This window comes from Calypte anna, chromosome Z (genome assembly GCF_003957555.1).
Source record: "Calypte anna isolate BGI_N300 chromosome Z, bCalAnn1_v1.p, whole genome shotgun sequence".
NCBI classification, from domain to species: Eukaryota; Metazoa; Chordata; class Aves; order Apodiformes; family Trochilidae; genus Calypte; species Calypte anna.
In genome coordinates this window covers 23976039-24000526 of record NC_044274.1, presented here as the reverse complement: position 1 = coordinate 24000526, position 24488 = coordinate 23976039, and the positions used below count along the sequence as shown (strand labels likewise).

The 24488-nt window shown below is 36.9% G+C and overlaps 1 protein-coding gene across 1 annotated transcript in view; it reads right to left on the bottom strand.

Annotated features, from left to right (window-relative positions):
* Positions 1-24488, bottom strand: part of PIGG (phosphatidylinositol glycan anchor biosynthesis class G) — an 88041-nt gene that overhangs the window by 49294 nt on the left and 14259 nt on the right. Inside the window, exons 6-9 of the mRNA XM_030467779.1 lie at positions 22392-22604; positions 16396-16613; positions 13481-13762; positions 4152-4609 (exon numbers count right to left, since the gene is read on the bottom strand). Of these exons, the coding sequence (XP_030323639.1) occupies positions 4152-4609; positions 13481-13762; positions 16396-16613; positions 22392-22604 (1171 nt within the window). The remainder of the gene's footprint in view (positions 1-4151; positions 4610-13480; positions 13763-16395; positions 16614-22391; positions 22605-24488) is intronic.

Here is a 24488-nt window from a genome sequence, read left to right as displayed (position 1 = left end):
TTAAGTATGTGTGCATGATTCATATTTTATGTGGATAAAGCCTTTTTTAACTGTTTACTTTCATTCTACTATTACAATAAAGTAAGGAGGAGTCACTTGGTACGCTAAATTTGGAGGGGAGGGCATTTGGGGATGGTTAAATATATCATTAAACAAAAATACAACTACATTCCTATGCTTCTGCTTGTTGTCACTTCTCATCAAGCTGATGCTGTCATTTACAGTTTCACCTCTTCCACAGTGAGCCATATAGCTGCTCTGACACCTTGGAAGTATCAGCTCTGACCAAGATTAACATCCAGATGATTCTAACGGAGTAACAACTAGCTAAAAAGAATATCTGACTTCCAGACAAGTTTAGAGACTGCATGTTCCCTAATGCTTCATCTACTGTCAGATTTTCTTTCCCCCTTTTCCTATTGAAGTTTTTTTTTTTTTCATTTGCAGTAGGTCTCACAGAGTTTGCAAATAACAAAGAACACTTTTCTTATTTCAGCACTGCTGCATGCATTTCTAATAGTCAAATTCAACACACTACCAGTAGATAAGATTCACTGTGTTTTGCTGCTTACATTTTTCAATGCACAAACCTGCCCTAAAGTCTCTTTATCTCAAAGACTGAGCTCCTCAATCACTGTCCAGATAAGCAAAATATTAGTTTCAGCATGAGCACAGACATGTAAAAGGTCAATACTGGGGGGAAAAAGGAAAAAAAAAAAAGATAATACCTTGTTCATTAGTTTATCTTAGAGACAAAATAGAAGGCTGGCTAGAAAAAGTCTGAGGAGCAGATTGAACACAAACTGAGAAGAGTACACATGACACAAGTAACATTCTAATATCTTACTACTCAAAATGTGCTATTAAGACATAATTATGCAAATTACATACATGCTAAAAATAGAATAACAATCAAACTTATAGACTATCAGTGCATTTTGGGAAGAGAAGTAAGTGCTTTATGCAACTCAGCTTATCACAAATTTACACTGTAAGGAAAACACATCATCTCAATCCTGATTAAAACACTAGGGAAACAAACATCTCTATGAACCTATTCTGTGAAGGAGAAGCAACAAAGATGTTAAAACCCCCATAACATATTAGTGTGGTTGCCAAATTGAATTCACAGATACTCTACAAAACACACCCAAGATGTGCAAAGATTCAGTTGTGCTGTTTACTGATATTTTCTAAGCTTGTCCAGTGAATCATTTGAGACCCAAGAAATAACCTACATCCCATCACTCAAGTCCAAAAACTGTGTAGTTCAAATGCTGCTGTTTGGGCAAATTTTTAATCCTATAAAGAAACCGAAGTATATAACAGCATGGTGACATATATTGTATTCTCTTGTTAAACTAAAAACTGTTCCATTGATTTCCGTCAGGATGTAGCTTGGTTCTGCTCTTTTGCCTACTCCCTAAGCACAGCAGATGCAGTTAAACCAATAAAAGGGAGAAGGCAGAACTGTAGCAGTCCAAATGACAAATCTGCTTCGCCTGACATGGCATGGCTCTCTGGAGTGTTCCACTATCTTTTTAATGCTACCCAAAAGTAGAAGTTTGCAAATTATTACTTCTTGAGAAACATTTGAGGATTTTTGTAAGGAGTGCTTGATAGTGGCTGAAAGAAAAAACTGCTTATGCCTGCAGCACTTCCAAAGATGCACATACTTCCACATTTTCTAGCTACAGGAATTTCAACAGCAGTATTGCTGGTCTGTGCATTTTCTCTTCCTGCTGTTATGGCAGCCCATTTGTCTATGACGCTTGATGGTAAATCAGAGTGGGAGGCGATCCATCTGAATGCCATGAGTTTCCTACCCATCCTGGGTTGTTTTTCCAGCCATACCTATTAAATTATTTAGTTCACCATACTGACAGTACTACAGGATTTGTGGTTGCATTATGAAAAACATTACCAGCAGAGTTAAGAATGTGTTTCTTTCTTTGTGCTCTATCCTCATTCCAGTTACATGTTACACAGTACAGAGAAAGATAAAGACATATTGGAATAAGTGCACTGAAGGACTAGTAAAACTATGATGGGAATGAAGCATCTAACATACAAGGAGAAGCTCAAGCACTGAGACTGTTTAGCTTCTAGAAGAGAAGGCTCAGACTGGACATGGTGAGTATTAAAAAAGATTAAGCCTTATTCTCCCCAGCGGTGCCCAGCAAAAGGACAAGAGGCAATGGACGTGAACTGAAATAAAGGAAACTCTGTTTAACAGAAGTAAATTTCTGCGGGGGGAAAGAAATCAGGTTGCCCAGAACAGCTATGGAACCTTCATCCTTGGAGATAAAGACCCAGCTGGAAAAGGATCTGAGCAAGCTGTTACAGATCACTACATTACAAGTAGGCAGAATGAACCAAACCATTTCCAGACATCCAGTCCAAGCACAACCATCCTGTGATTATGTTGTTTTCAAAGATGTATAGGAATTCTGTAAAACATGCCAATTCCAATTCACAGAAGAAAAAAAGCAAAACACAAAAAAAGCCTCCTTTGTCCCTTCTCTTCCCTCCTTACCCAACAATGACAAAAAAGACCAACCCAGAACAGCTGTAAAGAATCTCACTTTATCTGAGTAGGTTACTTGGAAGCTCCTGACAGACAGTAGTGTTAAAGCTGGGCATACAGGATATCCCAGCTTTTGCTATAAATCAGGAATCTCTAGAAGTACCTGCTTTAGCTTCAGACTACGTTCCACCTGGGCTGTCACTGAAATCCCAGGTCTTGCTGCTCTACTGGAATATCTAACATTAGGAACTCAGAGATGAAAGCACGCAAGTGAGACAGGATCTTTGGAAATTAAGTCCAGGCATGCATACACAATTTTAAGAAGGCTGTGTCAAGTGTCAGTTAAAGTTCCCTGGCAGAAAATAGAAGCAAAAGCACTTCTCTCAAACGAATGGAATTTTTCAGCTGCAAGAGTATCAGGTCCTTGTTTTATGGTATTGTGGTACAAACACACTCCAAAGAAGAGGGCTGTCAGTCTGTAGAATAGTTACTGGAAGAACAAATCTCTGGAATATGCTCAGGCTTAATTATAAAATCTTCCCAGACACATGAAATCTTCCCCTAATCCTGCTTACACACTAGCCTTGTTCATACTGAAGGAGTTCTCTATCCTGTGGGCTTAACATTGGGAATATGACATTCCCTCCTCTGTCCCTCACCCACAAGAGGAGGGATAGTTTGCAAAAGCTTTGGTATAGAATAACTGCTGTAATGCAGTGAATTCCCTCAGAACTCATGTCTTTCTGCAGTCATGTTTGTCACAGCAATCAGCACTTCATCTCTGAGGTTGCCAATAAATAACAAGCTTCATATTAGTTCATTTGCTCATGTCACTGTTAATGAATGATGAATGACATTTCATCCGCATGTTTTAAGACACCAGCAAGAACTCTCCTTATCTTACAGAGCACAGCTTCCTCATCTGCTGTCTGCAAAACCTTGACTAGCAGGCCACAAGGTACTGCTTCTCTGCTCACTCGCTGAAGTACAGAAAACAGCTGAAAAAAAGTACTTTTTATCACTGAATAATGACTGTAGTCCTTCAAAATTCTAAATGGTACCAGGAAAAGTAGAAGTCCTCTCCAGCGTATTTCAAGTTGTAAAATATTCCCTTTCTTGTTTATCATACTACACTTGAAAAATTCCTTCAGATTTCCACCTACATAGTAAATGCCTGTGATAGACAAGGAAGAAGTCAATATGCAGCATCTCCTCCTGCAACTTCACAATGTCTGGAATTGAGCAGTACCCTCACCTTTAATTTCAAAGTTCTCTTTAAGAGGTTCTATTAAGATATTTCCCAATTTCCCCAACCAGGCACTTGACTTTCATATGGCAAATATTTTTTTGCCTCTAATAAAACTACTGAGTTCAACTGGCATTAATTAGAGAAGTCATAGTGAAAGGCAAAGATTATAAACTACTGATTGCACAAAAGGAACTACTCCTGCATGAAATAGCAGTGAAAAACTCCTTAGGGTGCTTCAATGTTTATCCATGCTTACAGCATGCTCACAGCATGTTGTAAATAGAGACTGTATAGAAATTTAAACATATTCCACCAATGAAGCATACATTAATTATTAAATAAGACAAAAAGTAACACAGTAAATCAGATACTTGCCTTGTCAGCCAGTGTCCAAAGTCTGGCCGATGAGCCCACTGGACACCTGTCTGATTCAAGGAACGAAGCAGCCGACAGCAAATAAGAATGATCCATGGACTTCCCAAGCTTATCCATTTATCTGATCCCTTTATAAATTCAGCTGAAGTGGTGGCCTTGCCCAGTTTTGAATCAGCTGCTGCTGGAATATCTATATTCTTGCACTCAGAGGCTTCCCCAGTATTATCAGAATTTTGCGTCATAGTGATGCTATGCTGAAGGTCACATTCTTTCAGAAGAAAATTACTTCTACAGAGTTCCTGACACAGCATCAGACAAAGTGTATTAATAAGAAAATACCAGGTTTGATGTTCCTCTTCTATAAAGCTGCTTGCCCCCAAACTCAAAACATGGCCAATCGTTCCAGCCAGAATCAGCACATCTATTTCTGACCAGGTAGAACTGGACACAACTGGATTCTGCAAATAAACGACAACCAAAAAAATAGTAATGGGGAAAGTGTATTAAAATTTCACTTGTTTAAGCATTCATAGAATACTTACTACAATTTCCTCTAAGAAAAAAAAGTAAACAGCAAGACAACTTATTTTTACTATGATAGAACCAAAGTAAAACTATGAAAGTATCATTTTAGTGTACCTTATTTAGCTAGCACTGCAACATAATAACTATTTAAGATGACACTGTTTAACAGCAAAAATTTCTCTATGAATAATTATCACAACTACACAGATTAAGGTTTTCTACTACCCTGTGACAGACGGTTTGAAACAAGAACTCTCCCTGTTGCACATCACAGAAGTAAAAATAGGAATTCTGCAGAAGTCATACTTGACATACAGATAATGAGGAATTTTTTAGGAGTTCAGATCTGTGCTACCTTCAGTACAGTGACAGCCTTCACTACTAAAATGAACAGAAGTTACTTTTAGGCAGTCTGATGTCACTGCTCAACCTTGCTTAGCTTGAAATGTGTCTTTCACCATAAAATTTACTCTAAGCCATATCCATCTAGTATTTGTTGCACACACTGTGCCCATTCAAGCCCACTTCTTTGTCTAATGCCTCCATTAGTTGCATTGCCTGTTCACATCTACTTAGACTTGTCCTTGATGATAAGGCTAAAAAGTGAATGTAAGGGGCATGTGGCCGCTGAGAGCATCTGGTTCACTGACATTATCAGGTAAAGGATGTTTTCAGCTTGTAAGGAATATGAAGTAACAGGAAAAGACACAAAAAGGACTACACAGGGGCACAAACATGGTAAGTAAGCACTGTGGGAGATCTCAAAGATGACAAAAACTCTTCAGCCATTAACTGGCATGGCCATTAAGAATCCACAGGCATAGCTCTGAAAAGCATCAGCCTGGACGCAGTAACAGATAAGGGGGAAGTGACAGAACATGAATATCATGGATACCTGAGGATGTCTGTGGATCTATGCAAACTCACTAAGCAATGCTACAGGAAAGGTTCAATGGTAGGTGAGAGGAGGTGGCAAGGAAAAGGCTGGAGGCAAAGGGCAAACTGAGAGAAGGAAGGGTAATGGGGCAAGAGTCATGTATAGGAACCAGACAGTGCACTTTTTGACTGAGTCCCACGCCCCATCACTTGGTCTATCCTTATTAAAACCTTCTCTAACCATCTTCCTGCACAGTGCCACGCTCTGTTCCCCAGGGGCATGCTACAAGGTCTCACTGCAAGTAACTGTGGACAAGCCTGTGTGCCAACAACCTGAGACCACAGCAAGTAAATGCAAACGCCAGCAACTCCGGTAGGAATATGGGTAACTGGACACATACCACTGTAGTGCTAGTGAGGTACGGGTGTCAGCAACAGGAAAAGCAACCACAAATCAGGAAGTTTGTAGGCCTGCATAAGAAACTAGAGGGCACAGAATGTGCAGCCATGCACTGTGAGAAGTCACAGGGACACTGACTGGAGAGAGAGCTGTCTGTTTGGCTTCTTCCAAAATTCTGAGACAGAGGTGAGAACAGGAAGCCAGGCTGGGTATGCACAGCTGGGCTTCAGAAACAAGGCAGGACTTAGCCCTGGAGGTGACCAGAGCTTGAACGAGCTCCTTAATATACCTTAACAAATAGCATTACAGACTTGTGAAGAATCTGGGAAAAGACACTGGCAAAAATCATCCCTTACCACTTTATTTTCTCATTAATTTTTTCTTTGTTGGAGAGTATCAAAGTATTAAACTGGTATTTTAAACACCTAATAATAAACAGCAACTTAAAAGACAAATCAAAACTACCACACAATTTTCACTACAAAACAAAGATCTGTGAACCTATTTTCACGTTAATTTAACTGCACACTTCAACCACATCATCCTCCTACATTTGATCTTTACAAACAAGCTTCAAAAAAACGCCTTGAATATTCATACATCTAAATCTCACAGAACACACATTCTCACATGCTCACATTCAAAGATGCACGGTGTATTATGATTCCTGAGCTGGTTAAGTAATTTGTTAGAAGAATTTATAGCTCACTAATCCTAGAGCAAGTAATCGGCTGCAAATAACACAAACATCCTGAGCATCTCAGATGCAAGTCTAACTTAAGCATACCAACACCAGCTTAAGAATTTTGTCCAGTAAGAAAGACCATGTAGCATGCAGAGGACAACAAGCACACTTGATGCAGTCAACACAAATAAACATGGGTTATAAACAATAGGGGGGTAGGGGCAACACTAGAAATTTAATACAAGAGCAGCCATATCTGAAAGCAACTGATCAAGCCAAATCTAAATTTACTAGCACTTTGAATATCTTTGGTGGTTTAAACTTTTGTTTAGTATTCTACTCTCCAAAACAAATAACATAAGCCACACTCTGAAACAAAAGGACAAGGTAGAGACACACTCAAGGTAGAGGCAGAGACCAAAGAACATAAAATTCACAAAGCTAAGAAAAGAAGAGTGCATGACTAAACTACAAAACCACAGAAAGTTTAAACTGCAGTAATGTCATCATGACCTTAAAGATCTTGGCTAACTAAATAATGAGAGAGCATGTAAGCTCCTTTGTCTCTGCAAGCAGATGGTATCAGAGATCTTCAACAAATGAGAATGAGCCAGTCTTCAACAGAATTCATTTGTCTTCTTTATAAGACATAAGATCTAGATAAGGATTGGTCTCTTGTATCTGGTTGCTGTCAGCACTGATATAGAAACTGAAGTGATATATCATCAATGGGGAACATGCAAAAATCAATTAAAATTACGGTGGTGCTAGTGTGAAATGTTCCAGTGTGAGAAATCCATGTTTCCTGTCTGCTTGTCTGACTCTCACAACTCCAGTGAAAAGAGGAAAAATCTATTCCTATATTCACATCAAAGGGCTTAAGTCCAATGGCACCACTGGTAAACCACACTTCAGACCAGAGTTAGTCACTATGCAAAATAAAAAACTATCCTGCAAATTACAATCTGCTGCACCCTCATGAAAAACTTCAGCAAGTTTTTCTAAATTTAATAGTAATCCTTCTTATATGACCTATATCTTATTAAGAATGTTGTAATTAGTTTTTATATGTCCTGAATTTACACGACTTCAACTGTAGTTGGCTTTTAGCTCTAGTTTACAGGCATAAAAATGTAGGTCTTACCCTGATATATGCAGCTCTGCCTTTCTAGTCATTCAATACCTCCAACCTCCAGGAGCTCAGAAGGCACTTCATATACTAAGAGACTTGTACATCTTGCACCAGTATCTTGGCAGACCAACTTAATATAGAATCTTTGACTCAGAAATTTATAAATGCCAGGCTTTCAATTTAAGCCTACAATCTGCCAAGCCAAGGTAGCTTTAAAATTTGATGTATCAGCATTAGTAATTTGCAACCACATAATACAGAAACTGACCTCTTTGCCCTGTGAACATACCTTGCTAGCTTGCAGAAGTGCCAATACATAAACAATGCAATATATGCATTTCTATCCATGAAAATTAAATTTTTCTTCACCCTAAAATAAAACATCCTGTAGTTTACCTTACAGGTCCAATTCCAACCATGTGGCTCCTGTATGGCTGACAGTAAAGCTTTTTCACAAAAATTAAGCATCTATAGTTAGCGGCTGAAGATTTTTACAATACTTTTCAGATGAGAAATGTTTTGGTTTTTCATGCACACCATCACCCAATTCTGTTCTGTACAATTCTGTTCCCTTCTGACATTTGAGCTCCCTGCATCCAGCCTTGATTAAAAATGATGCTTACTTTCCTATGACAGCTTATTGCAGACCACAGCTGCTCCTTCATTTTCACAGCAGTTTATGATCATTTTTAAGGCTACCCAGAAAAGGCACTATCCAATCACCTTTTTGTTTCCCAAGTTACAAAAAGAAAAAAAAAAATAGGTACAATTGAATAGAAATGTTTTGTCATTCAATTCAGCTAAGAAAATCACACAAAAGGGGAAAAACAAATTTAAAATAAACAGGGTATTTCAAAATAAACAGAAAGAGGGATACTTTGTTTGTGTAATGAAAAAATACTGTAATGCTGCAGAACAAAGATTCTCAAAAGTTATATTCAACAAGCTTTTACATTTGTGTTCCATTTAAAAATAAAAACAAAAACAAAAATCTACTGGTTTTGATTTCTACCAGAAATAGGAAAAAGACTACAACTACTAGCAGTAAATACCATATTTAAGTCAACTACCAAGCAATTCAAGTGAGGCTATGAACAAGCAGCTAACATTTTTTACTATTTTCTAGAATTCAAAAAGGGTGGCATAACTATTTAAAGCCTGAAATGTCATTAAAAGAAGGGACTGGTGCTGCTAGAAACATTGTAATCAGAACCTATAAATAACCGTCTAGGAAACAGATGCTAACACGGCCTGCATTGGTCTTCAGAAAATTCATGAACTTGGTAATCAGTTTCTATATTCAGCCACACTGGAAAAAAAAGCATTGCAAATGAGAAGCACTTCAGAGAAATCTTTAGATGTGAACGGAAACAATTTGAAGGAAAAAAGCTCTGAAGCGATTAGCAGGAGAGCTTATCTTAATTACTTTTTTAAAGACCTACACTTTATCATATAACATGAGCTTAAGAAAAAGGCTTTCAACTTTTTTGCAAGATCCTGAGTCAGGATTCTACTCCTGTCATCAGGAGAGCTTTTTCAGAAGTGAAGCTCATATGCAGATTCCAACAGTGGAGATGCACAGGTCACAGACACTTAGATTCAGAGCTATTTTAAAGTAATACTCCTAGCTCATCAACACACAGCATATACAGACAACCAGTTTCTCATGGAAAGTCCAGATATTCTAATGGAAAAGGGGGTGATGGGTGGAATATGGATGTTTGTGAATTACATTTTGTGCCCCTGTTACCAGTAAATAACCTCTCACATCCACACTGCAAGCAATAACAGACTATCCACAAGAACCTTCCACATTCTGCAGGCTCTGTCTTTGCATAGGCACCCATCTGCAAAAAACAACAAAAAACCCAAACCAAACCAAAAAAACCCAACCCACCTTACCACTCCGCAACAGCCCTGAGGCTAGTAAAAATGTAAATCAAATCCAGGGCACTGATTTTGAACGTGATTGAACGGATGATCTTCCTAAATAATCTACAAAATCTTTCAAGCCTTGCCTTGGAACTTGAACAGAGACAGCAAAGCCCATCAGACTGATGAAATGACATACATATCCAGTCACTTGAGGAACAGGATTGAAGATGGAATGGCAAGAATGGATTTCTACAGGTCTTGCTACAAAGGCACATCTGCCTCAACCAGAATCATTATTGTCTACACTTCATACAACAAACTACAACAACAAACCCACATTTTCAGATGTCTCAGTTAGGAATACCACCGCAGACATACTTGGAATGAAGAATCCATTATTTTTTTTCTATCTGCCTCAGACTTGGGAAAATTAACACATAAATTTACAAATGTTGTGGAAAACATTGCAGAAAACAACGCCAGTTCACATACTATCAACTTGAAGCACACTATCTGTTCACCTACTAGTATGTCCTGAGGGGCCAGCTAATTTAAGAAAACATGTATACATGTCAAATGTCAAATACTCCTACATCTTTTGAGTTCAAACAGGAAATGGTTTAATTGATTGTTAATCTTTTACAGACAAATAGAGACATTTCAAAGATGATGCGAAAATAAGCATCTTCACATCCAGGAGAAACTAACTGCTCCCTGGCCTCAAATGACAGATTATTGCCAATGACACTATATTTCCCTTGTGAATAAAAGAGGTGTTCTCTACTTCTGAAATTCCCTGGTCTCAAAATTTGTACAAAAGAGGAAAAGGAAACTGCTGCTGAAACGTCCTTATTCAAGCAACAGAGAGTTTAATGTAAATCCCCAACATCAACCAGGGAGAAAGCTCCAGCAGCAGTGGTCTATCATATGCAAACTGTGGGGTGTTGCAGGCAAAGATACGAAACTGGATAAAGTATCCTGAATATAATTTCTGACCAACATGTCTGGTTTTGCTAAGTTTGTCTTTAAGATAGATGTACAAAGCAGGGGTGGGGAAGGAAGTAAACTTCCTCCACTAAAGTTCCTCAGCAAGATTTATTCTAAACATGGAACAGCATGGATTGTATCAGTGCTTCTATTACGTGTTCCCTGAGGAACTACTATCCTGTCAGGGAGCTAGCAATTAATTCCTTTCAGAAAAAAAACCCTTCCACCCAACTCAAGTTTTGAATACCAGGAGGCATTTTGCAATTGCTGCTGTGATCATTGACAGAGCAGGTGTATTAAGACATCTGTGCGAAGTTTTCCACACCAGCAGCTGTCTCTTACCAATAAAGATGAAAAACTGCCTGGAGACAATTAGAGACTGGATAGGGCACTGAGTGCCATGGTCTGGCAACCACGGTGGTAGTGGATGAAGGGTTGGACTCAGAGGTCCTTTCCAACCCATCTGATTCTATGATTCTAAGAACAGATGCAAATGAAAGCTTAAGACTGAGGCCAAACTAAGAGGGCAGAACTCATACCGGTCAATCAGTCCTTGGCAATAACTTGTTTAAAATTTATGGAATTAATAACTAAAGAAGAGCAGCATCTTCCTGGATTCCAATCTTTGATCTAGTAGGAAAGCATTTCTTCTGAGTGATACAAAATTACTTAAAAGTTACTCCTACAGTAGTGCATGTCTTAATTAACTCATCTCTAGCCATATAATGAAGATTTCTGATCACTGACAGACAAAATTATTTGAAACTGTTAACCTGGAGAAAGCTATAATCCTTTATCATTGCTTTCAACTCCATTAAAGTGGAATGTCTGTAAATTTTATACAGGTCTAGAACATCATCTTAGTGTACGCTTGAATGAGAAAAACTGGTAACAACTAGGATGAAAAAATAAGCTTGTATTCTACAGTCTGCTTCTTTATTATTGAATAGAAATTAAATGTTAATTTTCTACAAAATACACTGGAACATTTATTGTTTCATGACCACGTTGTTCTTCTTTTTCTAAGAATATCTCTCATTTACGATGAAATACAGAAAGCTAGTAAATGCCCTAAGTAGAACAATTCAGAAATTACAGAAATGAACCGAGTCAAACATGCCCTTATGTACCAACAGCACTAACAAACTGTACAACTAGACATCTCATTCAGTAGACTTCTCCATTCACTTGCTTAATTTTACTTTCTCTCTCATTTGCCTTTAAATAAAAAAACCAAAAACTACACACCAGCACTAACTAGCTTTGGCATTGAAACATTATCATTACTTGGACACAAAAATTTTCAGTAACAAAAGCAAACTTGTGACTGACAAACAAAGACTGTTCTGTTAGCAGCTACACCAAAGATGAAACTTGTTTCCTCAAATTCATTAAGCAGACACTGTTAGCTGACTTGCTACTTCACTTCAGCCTATCTAAATGATCAGCAAGCAAGTTTAAACCTTATGTGGTCAATAAATATAAACTTAAGAGTGCATGTTCTACCAGAAATTCTTTTCTTAATCACTTTCAATACACTCAAATCAATTGCTATGAAGAAAACTACAAAGTGGGGGGGAGCCCCCTTCAGGAGAGAAAGGCACTACTTTTAGTCTCAGATTTTCTCTCAGCATAATTTCTAAGAAGACATAGTACAAATTTGTAAGTTACAGAAAATAAATTATTATTATACAGTTTGAATAGTAAAAATTAGCATTCTTATTATAATTTAAATTTATAATTAATGTCATGAATTACAGCATATAGCTGCACAGACTGCAATATTAATCTCATTCAGGAGTAGTGAATTTTCTGAATTATGTGAAATATAGCAGTTATTAAATGTTTCTAAAGTCAGAAAGTTTGCTCTTCAGTTCGCAGGAGTACATCATCGTATTATTAAAGCAATGTACTTGTACTTGCCACGCATTGTCACACACTACAAAAAGGTACTAAATCCCCCAAAGGGATTCAAAGAAACCTAGACTGACAAAGGACTGTACTGCACAGAGGTTGCACCATTGACTAAAGCTCTATGAGCACTAAAGTTACTGAATTTCAGAGGCCTTTAAAAGATATGACTAATGCACATTAGAAAAAAACAGCTAGAAGCTGATTTTATGATATGACTGATAGTTCTTGGCATACTAAGTTTCACAGTGAAAGAAGAGTTGGACACTGCAAATTCTTCATTGGAGTTAGCTGAATTCTATTTGAAACAACAAAACTCACCAGGTACTTCACATGCTTGCACAACTGAGAAGATTTCTGAGCATTCCACAGATTCTAACAAACTCAATCTCTTAAACTTAAAAAACTTTAAGACGTTTAACTTGAATGATCAATTTCAGTCCATCCGTTACAGTTTCAAAATTATTTTTTAAAAAAATTATCAAGAATACCAATATAAAAAAGAGCACTGGCAAAGTATTTCTTTATTAGTTTTATAGCATTAGTGAGTGTAGCATTTGAGAAAGGACTGATCACTGGTGTATGCTGTTGCAAAATACAGCACATCTCACTTCAATTGCAGTGAAACAGCACTGTATAACAGCACGAAATTATACAGCATAAGTGTTTCTGATTTCATAAAATCAACCGCAAAATAATTTACAATAATTAGAATATTTCTAAATGTGAAAATAAGCACTTCTATGATCTTCATCATAGCTATCAGTTTCACGCCACAGTGAACACACTAAATTTCAATTACAAATTTAAATTATTCAAATTACCTTACAGATAATAATTTATTTAAACACATACAGACAAAACTTTTATAAAACTTTATATGCAAGTACGCTATAAAGAGCAAAACGTTTCAAATCATAAGTAAGGCATGCTCTCACCCTCTGTGGAAGTCTGGAATTCTCAAAGATCTTTGCAACAGTGGATAAAATACTGCACATGAGTGCAGAAATTAGCATCATCACTCCAACTGCTGTTAACCAGGACATACTGCAGAAATAGCATAAACTTTCTGCTGATGTGCATACAATGACATGAATCGCACACAGAATCAGCCACACCAAGTAAAAGAGCAGAGAGAAGAGTGGAGTGGATAGGGGCACGTGTAACTCTGCCCGGCTGCTCAGTGCTTTTGGAACACTGAGCAAAAGCAGCAGCAGAACCTAGAGGGGGAAAAAAAAACGAGAATTAATATATAAAGAACTGTGGTTGGCTAAAACACAGTGTGCGAATTCACACAAAAAAATCATATTGTTGCTATACACACCACACTGCTAGTATACATCCTTCATAAAAAAAGAACTTTGAAGAACTATGCTGGATTTTTTAACCCCAGTAAGATGTCACTACATAACTGGGAGAATCAAGAATTGTGTTTTCATTTATTAAGGGCTTGGTCACACAAGCTACCGAAGTGTTTACCATAATTACTATGAGTCTCCTCACCTGTGGTCACTGATCCCATAAGTGATCTTCACTTCCTGCAGAAATGGGAGTTTTAACTCCCAATATCAAAACAATTCCTAAGCAAAATAATTTGACCTATTTGTCACTTGTAAATCCATGCAGTTAGTTACACGGACATTCTGCCAAAAGCCATTTAACTCACAATGTGTGATACACAGCAATCTTGCTTAGTTACATAGCTTCCAGACTAAGGAAAGTTCTCAGGCTATCACAGAAGTGTATGCTGCTCTTCAGGCTTATGAATTTTTGAAATATTTACTTTTGTTGTCTCTCCTCATCTTAATTTGATTTATTGGATTTACTTCTGTTTTGCTCTAACCTGCACAGAAATTAGGCAGAATTCCAAATTTCCTCTCAGGAAACTGTAGCAAGAGATCAATAATCAATTCTACTACCCATGTACAAACCTTTTTAAGTAAAGAGAAAATGCAGCCACAAGCTGAAATGTTGTGCAGGGGGCACAGATGAAGCCACTACTAGATTGAGATCAAACAGCTTGTAGAAGGGCAAGATTAAAAAAGATCAAGATAAAACTAACTATATCAGACCACTCCCAATTTGTAATCTTTCACTGTCTCTTGTGAAGACCTCTGACTAAAATTTTGTCCACCATACAGTGAGGTACAGTAAAAGAGAAGAAAATAATTCAATGCAGTGCAGTAGTCTTCCTTGTTCTTCATATTCTGCTTCATACAGTTCACTTCATTATGAAAATACAAGATTTGGCAGTTCCAAAATGGTTTAGGTCTTGTTTTTTAAAACAGCACTTTAAATTTTAACAAAAAAACAACCCTCATGACAGGAAAATGCTTGAATTGTAGCTATCTACAAATCGAGATCTAGCTCCTTTGAGCAAATACACCGTAACCATTATGTCCCAGAGGATTCTCCTCATCTGAAATTAAGGATAAATGGCATTTATAGCCGGGTGTAGTTTTAAGTCATCTGTGAGTTTCCCTACCCTTATTTATTCAGTGAGGATGGAATATATAAGCAAAAAAGATTTTGGAACACAAAGCAGTTTCCTGAGTACTGCACCAAAGAAAAGAAAAGAAAAAACTGCAGCAGTGTTACACTGAGTGTTACAGTGATGCTAAGCAAGCTCATGCCAATCAAAACTTTCATGGCTACTAGTCTCATGTGTCTTTGACGAAGGCCCACTGAGTAAAACATCTCAGGTCTGTTTTGTAGAAACAGTAAGCACTTAAAACTGCATTTTAGAAAAGAAAAAATATATCAAGAGCCTGAACACACAGATTCACAGAACACTGGAACAAAAGAAATAGAAGCACTTTAGTTTTGCACTGTGCTTTGTTAACATTCAGATTTGACACCTGTGGAGAGAGAAGAGAACCTGGAACCTCATCTCTCAAGGGCATTGTGGAACCAGTTCCCATGAAGTGGTTAGCATAGTGATAAACCCCACTAAGCAGTCTACCAAAAAGCCATTTCAAATGTACTTTTATACAGAGAACAGTGATATAAGACAAAGCATGGAGCCCTGCCAGGGAAATGGAGACTCAAACACTAAATGGTTGCTCAGGTACTGTTATATATTCCAGGCACTGAAAAGGAACAGTGTGACAGCAATCACACAGCACCACACAAATGCAAGGACTATTCTTACAGAAGCTGATACTCATATCACCTGAAAGGTCAGTGCAAGCTTCTGAACATAAAAGTTCAGTGAGCATGCATGGGAAACCTTCAGGATGGTTCTCAAAGCATTACCATAGAGGGTATTTCCAGCATTTGAGATTTGCTCAAGATACTAGTTGCAGAGAACCACTTAAATTGCAGACATAAGATATCTTACATTTACTCTTACATGAGATATGAAGTGGCAACCTTACACCTTTACAGCAAGTATTTATTTCAAGGCTCTACATGTACCCATATAAAGAAAAATTCTTCAAATTGTGTAAATTGTTCACAGAAGGTATTGCCTGTTCTGAGCAGACACAACCACTGTTAGATAAAAAGGAACAGGTAGGAACTTACATGTCATATTTTTGTTTGTCTTTTTTATTTCAGTAACACTACTCCAATTAAGTAATCTAAGCTGTAGCACATCTGCCTATTTATTGTAAATAGTTACACCAAGACATCAAAACATAAGTAGGTTATATCAAAAGCTCCCTTGCATAATTTTAAAGGATTTGTTAGAATCTAAAAGAGTATTAATCTCACTGAAGCAGACTGAGCCAACTCTAGGAGTTCATAGGTAACTCTGAAGAACAGTAATTGTGTACACTAATTAATAAAAAAGTTGTATGTATGTACATATGTATTTTGTATATGTATGTACTATATAATTGTATATATGTACCTCCATAACGATCACAGTCCCCACCATCATCGAATACATGTCATATTGTGCCACTTGCTTGCTCAGTGAAGAACTCAGAGTCTTCAAGGCCTCCAAATACTGCTTCAGGACTTTTTTGCCAAGATTTAGGAGTATTTCTGAATTGTTTCCCTCTAAATAAAGTTTGATCCAATTACCATGGGACTTTTCTGCTATCTTAAAATTTTCATATCCAGGATCTAAAGAGACAGGAGGGGGAAAAAAAGGAGAAAAAAAAATAGGATCCATGAAAAAATGATACAAGATATGATCTCTAGAAAACTAGAGATCATACTTATATATTGGCTTGTACAGTTCCAAAAAAACTCCCGAAATTGCTATGAGGATCAAGCAAAACTTTTTTTCACACATGGAACATGATATTATCTTCCAGCAGCAAGAACATAACAAGCCAGTTATTCAGAATAAAGGCAAATAAACCCTAACCTGATCAAACATAAGACCTCTAGAAATGACAAATATATTAAAACATCCATTACCCTTACTTCCAGGATGAACTTAAAATGCTTTAAATACTGAAAAAAGTCATGGTTTCCACTGGAAACACTCCTTATCTAGGCCACACTGTTCAAGGTAAGTGGGAAATGTAAAACTGGCTAATATTTTCTTGTAAGTTTGGTTAATTCTTCTGATACATATTTGTATAAACAGGACTGTGGGTGAACACTGACAACATATATGAAGACTTTGGTCATCTTTCAGAACTGGGGATGAGGACAAGCAATAGACTATGGGCCTGGAAGAGGCAAATTTAAATCACCTCCTTACATTTTATAAATAAGAAATCACTGAATTCCGTGGGTTCAGGTTTTAATGTATGCTTTTTAATACATGTAGAAATATAGCATGTTTTCTTTTCTTTCCTTCTTAAACTGAAGAAACATGCCTGAATTACCCTCTCTAAATTTATTTTAAAAGCTTAAGTGAGGACAACAGGAGACACATGAAAGAAACAAACAACCAAATTTTACAGCTTAGAAATCCTCTGCAAGTACAGCAGCAGTAGGTTTTCTCCTACCTCTGTGTACCCTCGTGGATTTTTCCACAGAACCCTTTATTTATATCAACTATTCTGGTTCATGCACACTAAAGGACAGATGTGGAAAGACAATGATTCAAGATTCAAAGGAAACAGGGAAATACTATATTATTCTCCTATCAACACAAAAAGCTGCAGAACAAAAAGATGACTCTTGATAGCCTTTTTACTTCCAAAAAGGGTGCATTCACCAGTGACAAGAACTATATTCTGAAGATGAGCACAGATGAGCAGTATTTTGTTCAGACATGACAAAAACCCCAACATAATTAAAACAATTTCTGCTAAAATTACTACTGTGGGTAGTAATTTTTCAATTTTTTAAATAAGATTGAAAAAATTGAAAAAAAATTGAAAAAAATTGAAAAAAATTTGAAAAATTGGAAAAAATTGAAACATTGAAACATTGAAACATTGAAACATTGAAACATTGAAACATTGAAACATTGAAACATTGAAACATTGAAACATTGAAACATTGAAACATTGAAACATTGAAACAATTGAAACAATTGAAACAATTGAATTTTTTTTTCAAAAAATTAATCTGACTGGAGTTTATTCTATGTGTGAACATGCATCTGTATTTTTTGCAATATATAAGTTCTTAGTTTCACTTCACATTAATATTCCTTACAATTTCCCTGCAATTTAACTAGAAAGTTAATAACAACTTGGGGACAAAAAGGCACATTTTCAAATTTTGATGTAGCAAGCCTATCATTATCTTCCTATCTTGCAACACTTATCTTGGCTAAGCATAGTGCACAACATTTGCAGTACAGTTTCAGAAAACAAGGTTTAAAGGAAGGGCTGAAGCTACTTTGGTGTCACAAAGACTGAAGTTATGCTGCCTTTTCCTTCTTGGTGCATCAACAGTGTATCAGACCTGGAAAAAAACCCAGCATGTTTTTCAAGCCTTTTCAACAAAAGTATACTACTAAATTCAGAAATACTTTCAATTTTATTTCAAATGAAAGAAGATTACGTATTTCTATTCACAGAACAGAAATATTCACTGTTCATTTTTTGTACAGTTATGAAAGAATTGTCTCTTACCACTGGCAAGACAGCTTCTACAAAACCACTGCTACAGGCTGAATTAAAATTTTAGAAAGCAGTGCTGAACTCCAAATGTCCAGTCTGGTCTTCCAAGACTTCTAACACCCTCCATAGCACACTGACCATACTATGCAGGACACTTGCAGGTATGTGCTATGAAGTACAACTCAGACAGCAGCAAACACTTGTACGTTGAGATAGCTGTCAGTGAACACAGTGACTTTCATTCCCCTACCCTAGTTCTTTAAACAGTAAAGTTCCCTTAAAAGTTTCTCTTCCATGATTAAATATTCATATTTCTGAGGAAATCCAGAAAGGATCATCTAAAACAAGCTTCAATCAAACTAAGATTTGACATTACTCTATTCATTAAACAGAACACTGAAATGGGTTCAAGTTGTATCTTGAAATCTAAATAAATTCTCTTCACATCTTCTCCTGTTGTCCTGCTCCCTTTTCATGCCTTTTTCCAACTGTCTCTCTTCATTCCCTTTAGCACTATTTCACTTCAGTCTCCTGTGTTCCATGCTACAGTACCAAACCCAATCTGTCCATGTTATAAAAGATGATTGCTCTAGTCAAACCCAGATTTATATCATTGGTACACATTAAGTGAATAATTTTAAGATACTGCAGACAGGAACAAAGGACCATGGTTACCCAGTTTCCTTTGAGAACTCAACAATTTAATGGCACAATTGTATGCCATAAGTACAGAAGAAGAGTCACAGATTGAGTTGCTGGACAAGAATTTTAGTAAGTGGTGGGTAATGTGCTCCACATGTGGTAAATAAGTGTCACTGCTGCATGTGACACTCACGAGGTAAGTTAAATATGAGGCAAAATGGCTATGCTTCCCAAGCATCTGCTTGGTAACAATTTCACTTAATTCCAAGTCAGAGGCAGCAGCCAGTTAAAAAAAATTTATAAACATAAAATCAGAACTGAAAATGTAAAGCTGACTTCTCCAGTTTCCCTATACAAACCTCCCATTAACAATCAAACTATTTTAATCGAAACATGCAGCTAATACAAGTTCAGGATTAATTCCAAACCAAACAGTGGACACTTACTTTAATAATGGCATCAAACTTGCTCTCAAGCATGACCCTCCATTTACATTGTGAAGTGTAGAAAGAAACAACCTTAGTTCATCATTCAGTCCAGAAGTTTAGAACCTGAGGGAAGCATTGCTAGATACTTACAACTGCCTATGCTACACTGAGTAAAATCTCTCTCAGAAACTTCAGGTCTGTTTCTAGATACTTCTTTAATCTTCCTCAGTTTTGCCAGCTGTTTTCACTCTCAATTTCCAGACTTTTTTTTTTAGTTACATGTGTACATTTCTATCATAAGAAAACCTAATGTCTCACATTAGCATGAATGAGTTTGTTTCAAACAGGCTTTTTTCAAAAAAATAAAGCTGTTAAGGCTTCCCTTCTGCTCTTTTTATCTATCATCTATAATCAATACACACTTCATAGAATGACGGAATTCTTTAGATTGGAGAAGACCTTTAAGGTCATCAACTCCAACAATGAAATTAAAAGTGCCCAATCCTCCCTAAGCACTGTATCCACATGTCTTTTAAAGACCTCCAAGGATGATGACACAACATCATCATTTCCCTGGGCAGCCCCTTCCAGTGTCTGATAATCCTTTCAGTAAAGAATTTTTTCTTAATATCCAATCTAAATACCCCCTGGCACAACTTGAGGCTATTTCCTCTCGTTCTATTGCTTGTTGCTTGAGAGAAGAGACCAACACCCACTTCACTAAGACCTCCTTCCAGGTAGCTGTAGCGTGAAAAAGGCCTCCCCTCAGCCTACTTTTCTCCAGAATAAACAACCCCATTTTCCTCAGGCTCATAAGATCTGTGTTCTAGACTCTTCACCAGCATCATTGCCCTTCTCTGGACATGCTCCAGTACCTCAATGCTATTTTTGTAGTGAAGGGCCCAGAACGAAACACAGTATTGGAAGTGAGACATCACCAGTGCCAAGTATAACACAATTATTGTGGGGACAATTGTTTCCCTAGTCCAGTTGGCCACACTATTTCTAATATAAGCTAGGGTTTTTGAAGATAAAGATATTTTTGCTTACTGTTTCAGCTTTTCCTTAATATTGCAGTGGCTCAATCTAGGCAACTCCATGGTTTCTTCATGAAGTAGCCTGTAAGGTCTTTTGGCCTTCCTATCTGACTGCAGTTCCCCTCAACTGACAGCTGATTTAATCTTTTTGCATTAAAAAGGGAACAAACATTTCTCAAAAGATCAATGTATACATTATGCTATAGCTTACAATAAACAGTACATCTCTTTCCATGCCATTATTAATCATCCTGACCAAAGCTTTAAGCTACAGCCTTGCATATCTAGGACACATATCTAGGACTAAGAAAAACAGGACTCTCTAGGAAGTTAGCAGCAGCAGGCAGAATTCACCTTAAGAGCCTGTAAATAAAGCTACCACAGCTTCGATCGCTCATCATGAACACTTTGCCCTCCAAACCCCTTTCTAGTAGGGTAGCACCTCTACAGCAGTTTGCAGTCAAAATCATGTAGCATAAATATATCTCAGATTTCCATCCTCAGCAATTTTAATTTCAATTTCTCAGATGAAAGCTACAAATTGAAATTAAGCTGTTCCTGGACAAAATTAAAATGAAAATTAAGATGCAAACCAGAAGCTATTAGAAACTTCAACCTATTCTGCCAGTGCTTGCAGAAATACTCTCAGATGGAGTTTTGTGCTGGAATTTTCAGTTATACAACCACATCCTGAGCTTCACCAAGAGAACAAGTTTCTTCTTAGATACAACCACTTTAAATGAGGAAGTTTCTCAGAAAAAAATATCAGAATAGATGGAGCATGGGTCCTGCTACTGACACTTTGCTGCCATAAGCGGCATTTGTTTTGTTAGATTCCTGTACAGGGTTTAATTATGGTTAGAAGGCCTGATGTTGAATGATAATTAATTCTTGACCTACAGTGATCATCCTGCTAAACTTTACATTATCCACTTTAATTATTCGTAACTGTAACGCAGCTCTGCATTCTCATCCAGTTATTTTAATGATTCAACAGATTATAAATCAAGTGACAGGGACTTCAAGCTTCAAAGTCAATTTCAATTTAAGACAACATCATCCTCTGATGTCCATGGTGAAATATTCTCCTTAATCCTATGACTCATTTTTTTTCACATAATTATATTTACTTGCTTTCATTACAGCAGCTGGTATCATGCTTCCTAACAAAATACTAGATCTCGCTTTGTTTGGTTAATTTTTTTCCTACCTGTCTTTCTTCCAAATTTCTTCCAAATACACACACACATAGAAATGTACTCGTGTATTTTTCATAAGCAACTTTACAGTTATCCTGGTTTTCACTCCAAGTACATTTAAACATAAGAATGAAATAAAACGATAACTTATTCCAAATTATTTCCCAGCTTAACTGGAGCATTCTTTTATTTAAAATAGAAAACTCACTACCTTGTGCAATTACTCTGAATAGCTCAGAATCAGTGCCCTAAGTATGATACCTAACAAACAACAGACTTGAAACCACTGAGATTTAACTACATTGGCAGTTTTACTTTAATCTTACTCTTTAATCACTATTTCAGCTCTGTTGCCTACTAGGAGTAGCACTGGTCATTAAAAAAACTTTATTCAGAGGCAGGAGCTGAAGCAGGTTACAGTAAGAACTGAACTCTGCTCTATTTCTCCAAATGCTACTCTCAACTGAATGGCTGATCTGCAGTGTCATGCTAATCTAAAAGCCCAAATTGTGTAAGAAACAATATCCTTTTGCATATGTAATTTGTTTTTCTTTATCTGACTTACCTTTTTCATATGCAGGTGTATTCTCTTGCAGCAGTCTGCTAAGCTGGAAGCCATTCAGGTGCACAAAACGTAGCTGTTCTCTCATTGACCTGCCTCCCACAACTGGAAATATGAGGTTCCCAACACTGTTTCTTGGAATTGGTAGACCAAGACCTACTGCCAGTGTGCTAGCTAAATCTGTTTGTTGCACAAGCTCAGGCTGAGTTAGAGGACCTAGAATCAACAATAAAAAGAAGTATTGCTTTAATAGGCCCATTCCACTTCTCCAGAGACAGTTGGAATCTCGTTCAATTTTTTTCATTGGTGCTAAATCATCTGTTTCAAGTGACTGACAGAAAGCTAATCATCTTCTTCAACTACTGTTGTAAAACAAAATTTTATTCAATATTCAACAAGTATCACTCGTCAATGATAGCAACTACTGTTAAAACAACAGAAATGTTATACAACTAGAAGAAAAGATGGTCCAAGACATCACCTTAATATCAAGTTGCAGCATGCATCCTAAGAGGGTTTAACTTTCACATTAGAAAGACTAGAAGGCACTGCAGCAGAACAATTTAAAGAATAAAAAAAGAATGAGAATTTAAAATAAAGCTGACTTGATATATACTTGATATAATCACAACAGTCCAAGATCCAAATCCAATTAATATCACGTTGTTAGTTAAACAGAATTAGAGGTCAGATGCAGATTCCTGAAGCCCAAATCCATGAGTCACAGTGATTTTTAAAGGGTTCTCTGCAGAATCCCATTACCTTACTGCAGTTAGCAGGATTAGCCTTCAGTTGCACACCTACATAGATTTCACTGTGGTACCTAACCTTTTTTTGTCTTGCTAATTGTTTCTTTAGGTGCTTTACTAGTTACATAAGTGCTTTCCTACTGTGCTTTTAGTTTGTTCTCTTTGTAACTCCAGGCATCGAGTGTTTTGACTTAAGTACAGAAAGAGTTATACATAAAATGTTTATGTCTCTTAAGGCTCCCTTTAAGAGCATTACAAGTCTCATTTCTCATCTAGCGTTGATTAATCCCATGCTCGTACAGAATGCCATCTATAATCCCTAGAGTCTCTTTGCATGAGTATCTATATGTTAGTTTATAGATTTCATCTCAAGGCAAGTTTCTAACTAGTTAAAAAAAGCCAAAGCACCAAAAGCATTTAGGCAATTATGAGTGACACATCTCTATAGAAGGCTACATGAGTAATATTCTGACAGCATACTAAATGAAAAAGCCCACAGGATTACTATTTTGAGGCCTACCAAATTACTGACTGTACATTTTGTTTACAGTAGGATCGTAAGGAGCAGTCACTAGAATTCTGATTACTGTAGCAATGAGCAGCAAGCTGCTGGGTATTTACATGGCCACCAACAGAAAACAATAACGGGACCCCAAAACACAGGTGAATAGATGTATTTCACTGTATTACGAATGTATCATTCACTTTAAACCTAACAGAAAGTAATCCCAATGAACAACAGATTGCATTTACAGAATCTACACTCATGTGCCTTGCTTATCAACACACACTGATGAAACATACAAGGCAAAAACTTACTTCAGAGCTTTGGTCAGCTCTTGGCTTAGTTTTGGTTTTATATCTGAAAAGATTGCAGTGACTCTTTAAGCTATGCTTTCCATTGCAGCTAGACAACAGCTTTATGAATGACAGACACATAAATGTACTTTCTGTATGCTGCAAGAACCTCCAGCAAGATAAGCAAAGCAAGGCTTTGCAAACAGACTTTTGAAGCAAGAAAATCAGATGGAAATGAGCAAGAGTCAGAACAAAAGACACAGCGAATTATTATATTGAGGGAAATACTCCTGTTATAACTACATTTTATCAATTCACTCAGACAAGGAGCTTATTTAATCAAGACTTCACAAATTAAACTAAAGATTCTCTAGCACACTGTTCCCTTCTTACCTCTTACCTTAAACTGTATTATACAAGTTGAAAATTAGTTTCAGATACAGATAAACTCACATTAGGGATTTAAAAATCAACTGCCCAATTACACAGTAAGTACACTTAGGCTGCAGTTTCTTTCCTTAGTGCTTAGCTATCAATAGTGATGTTTTCACTG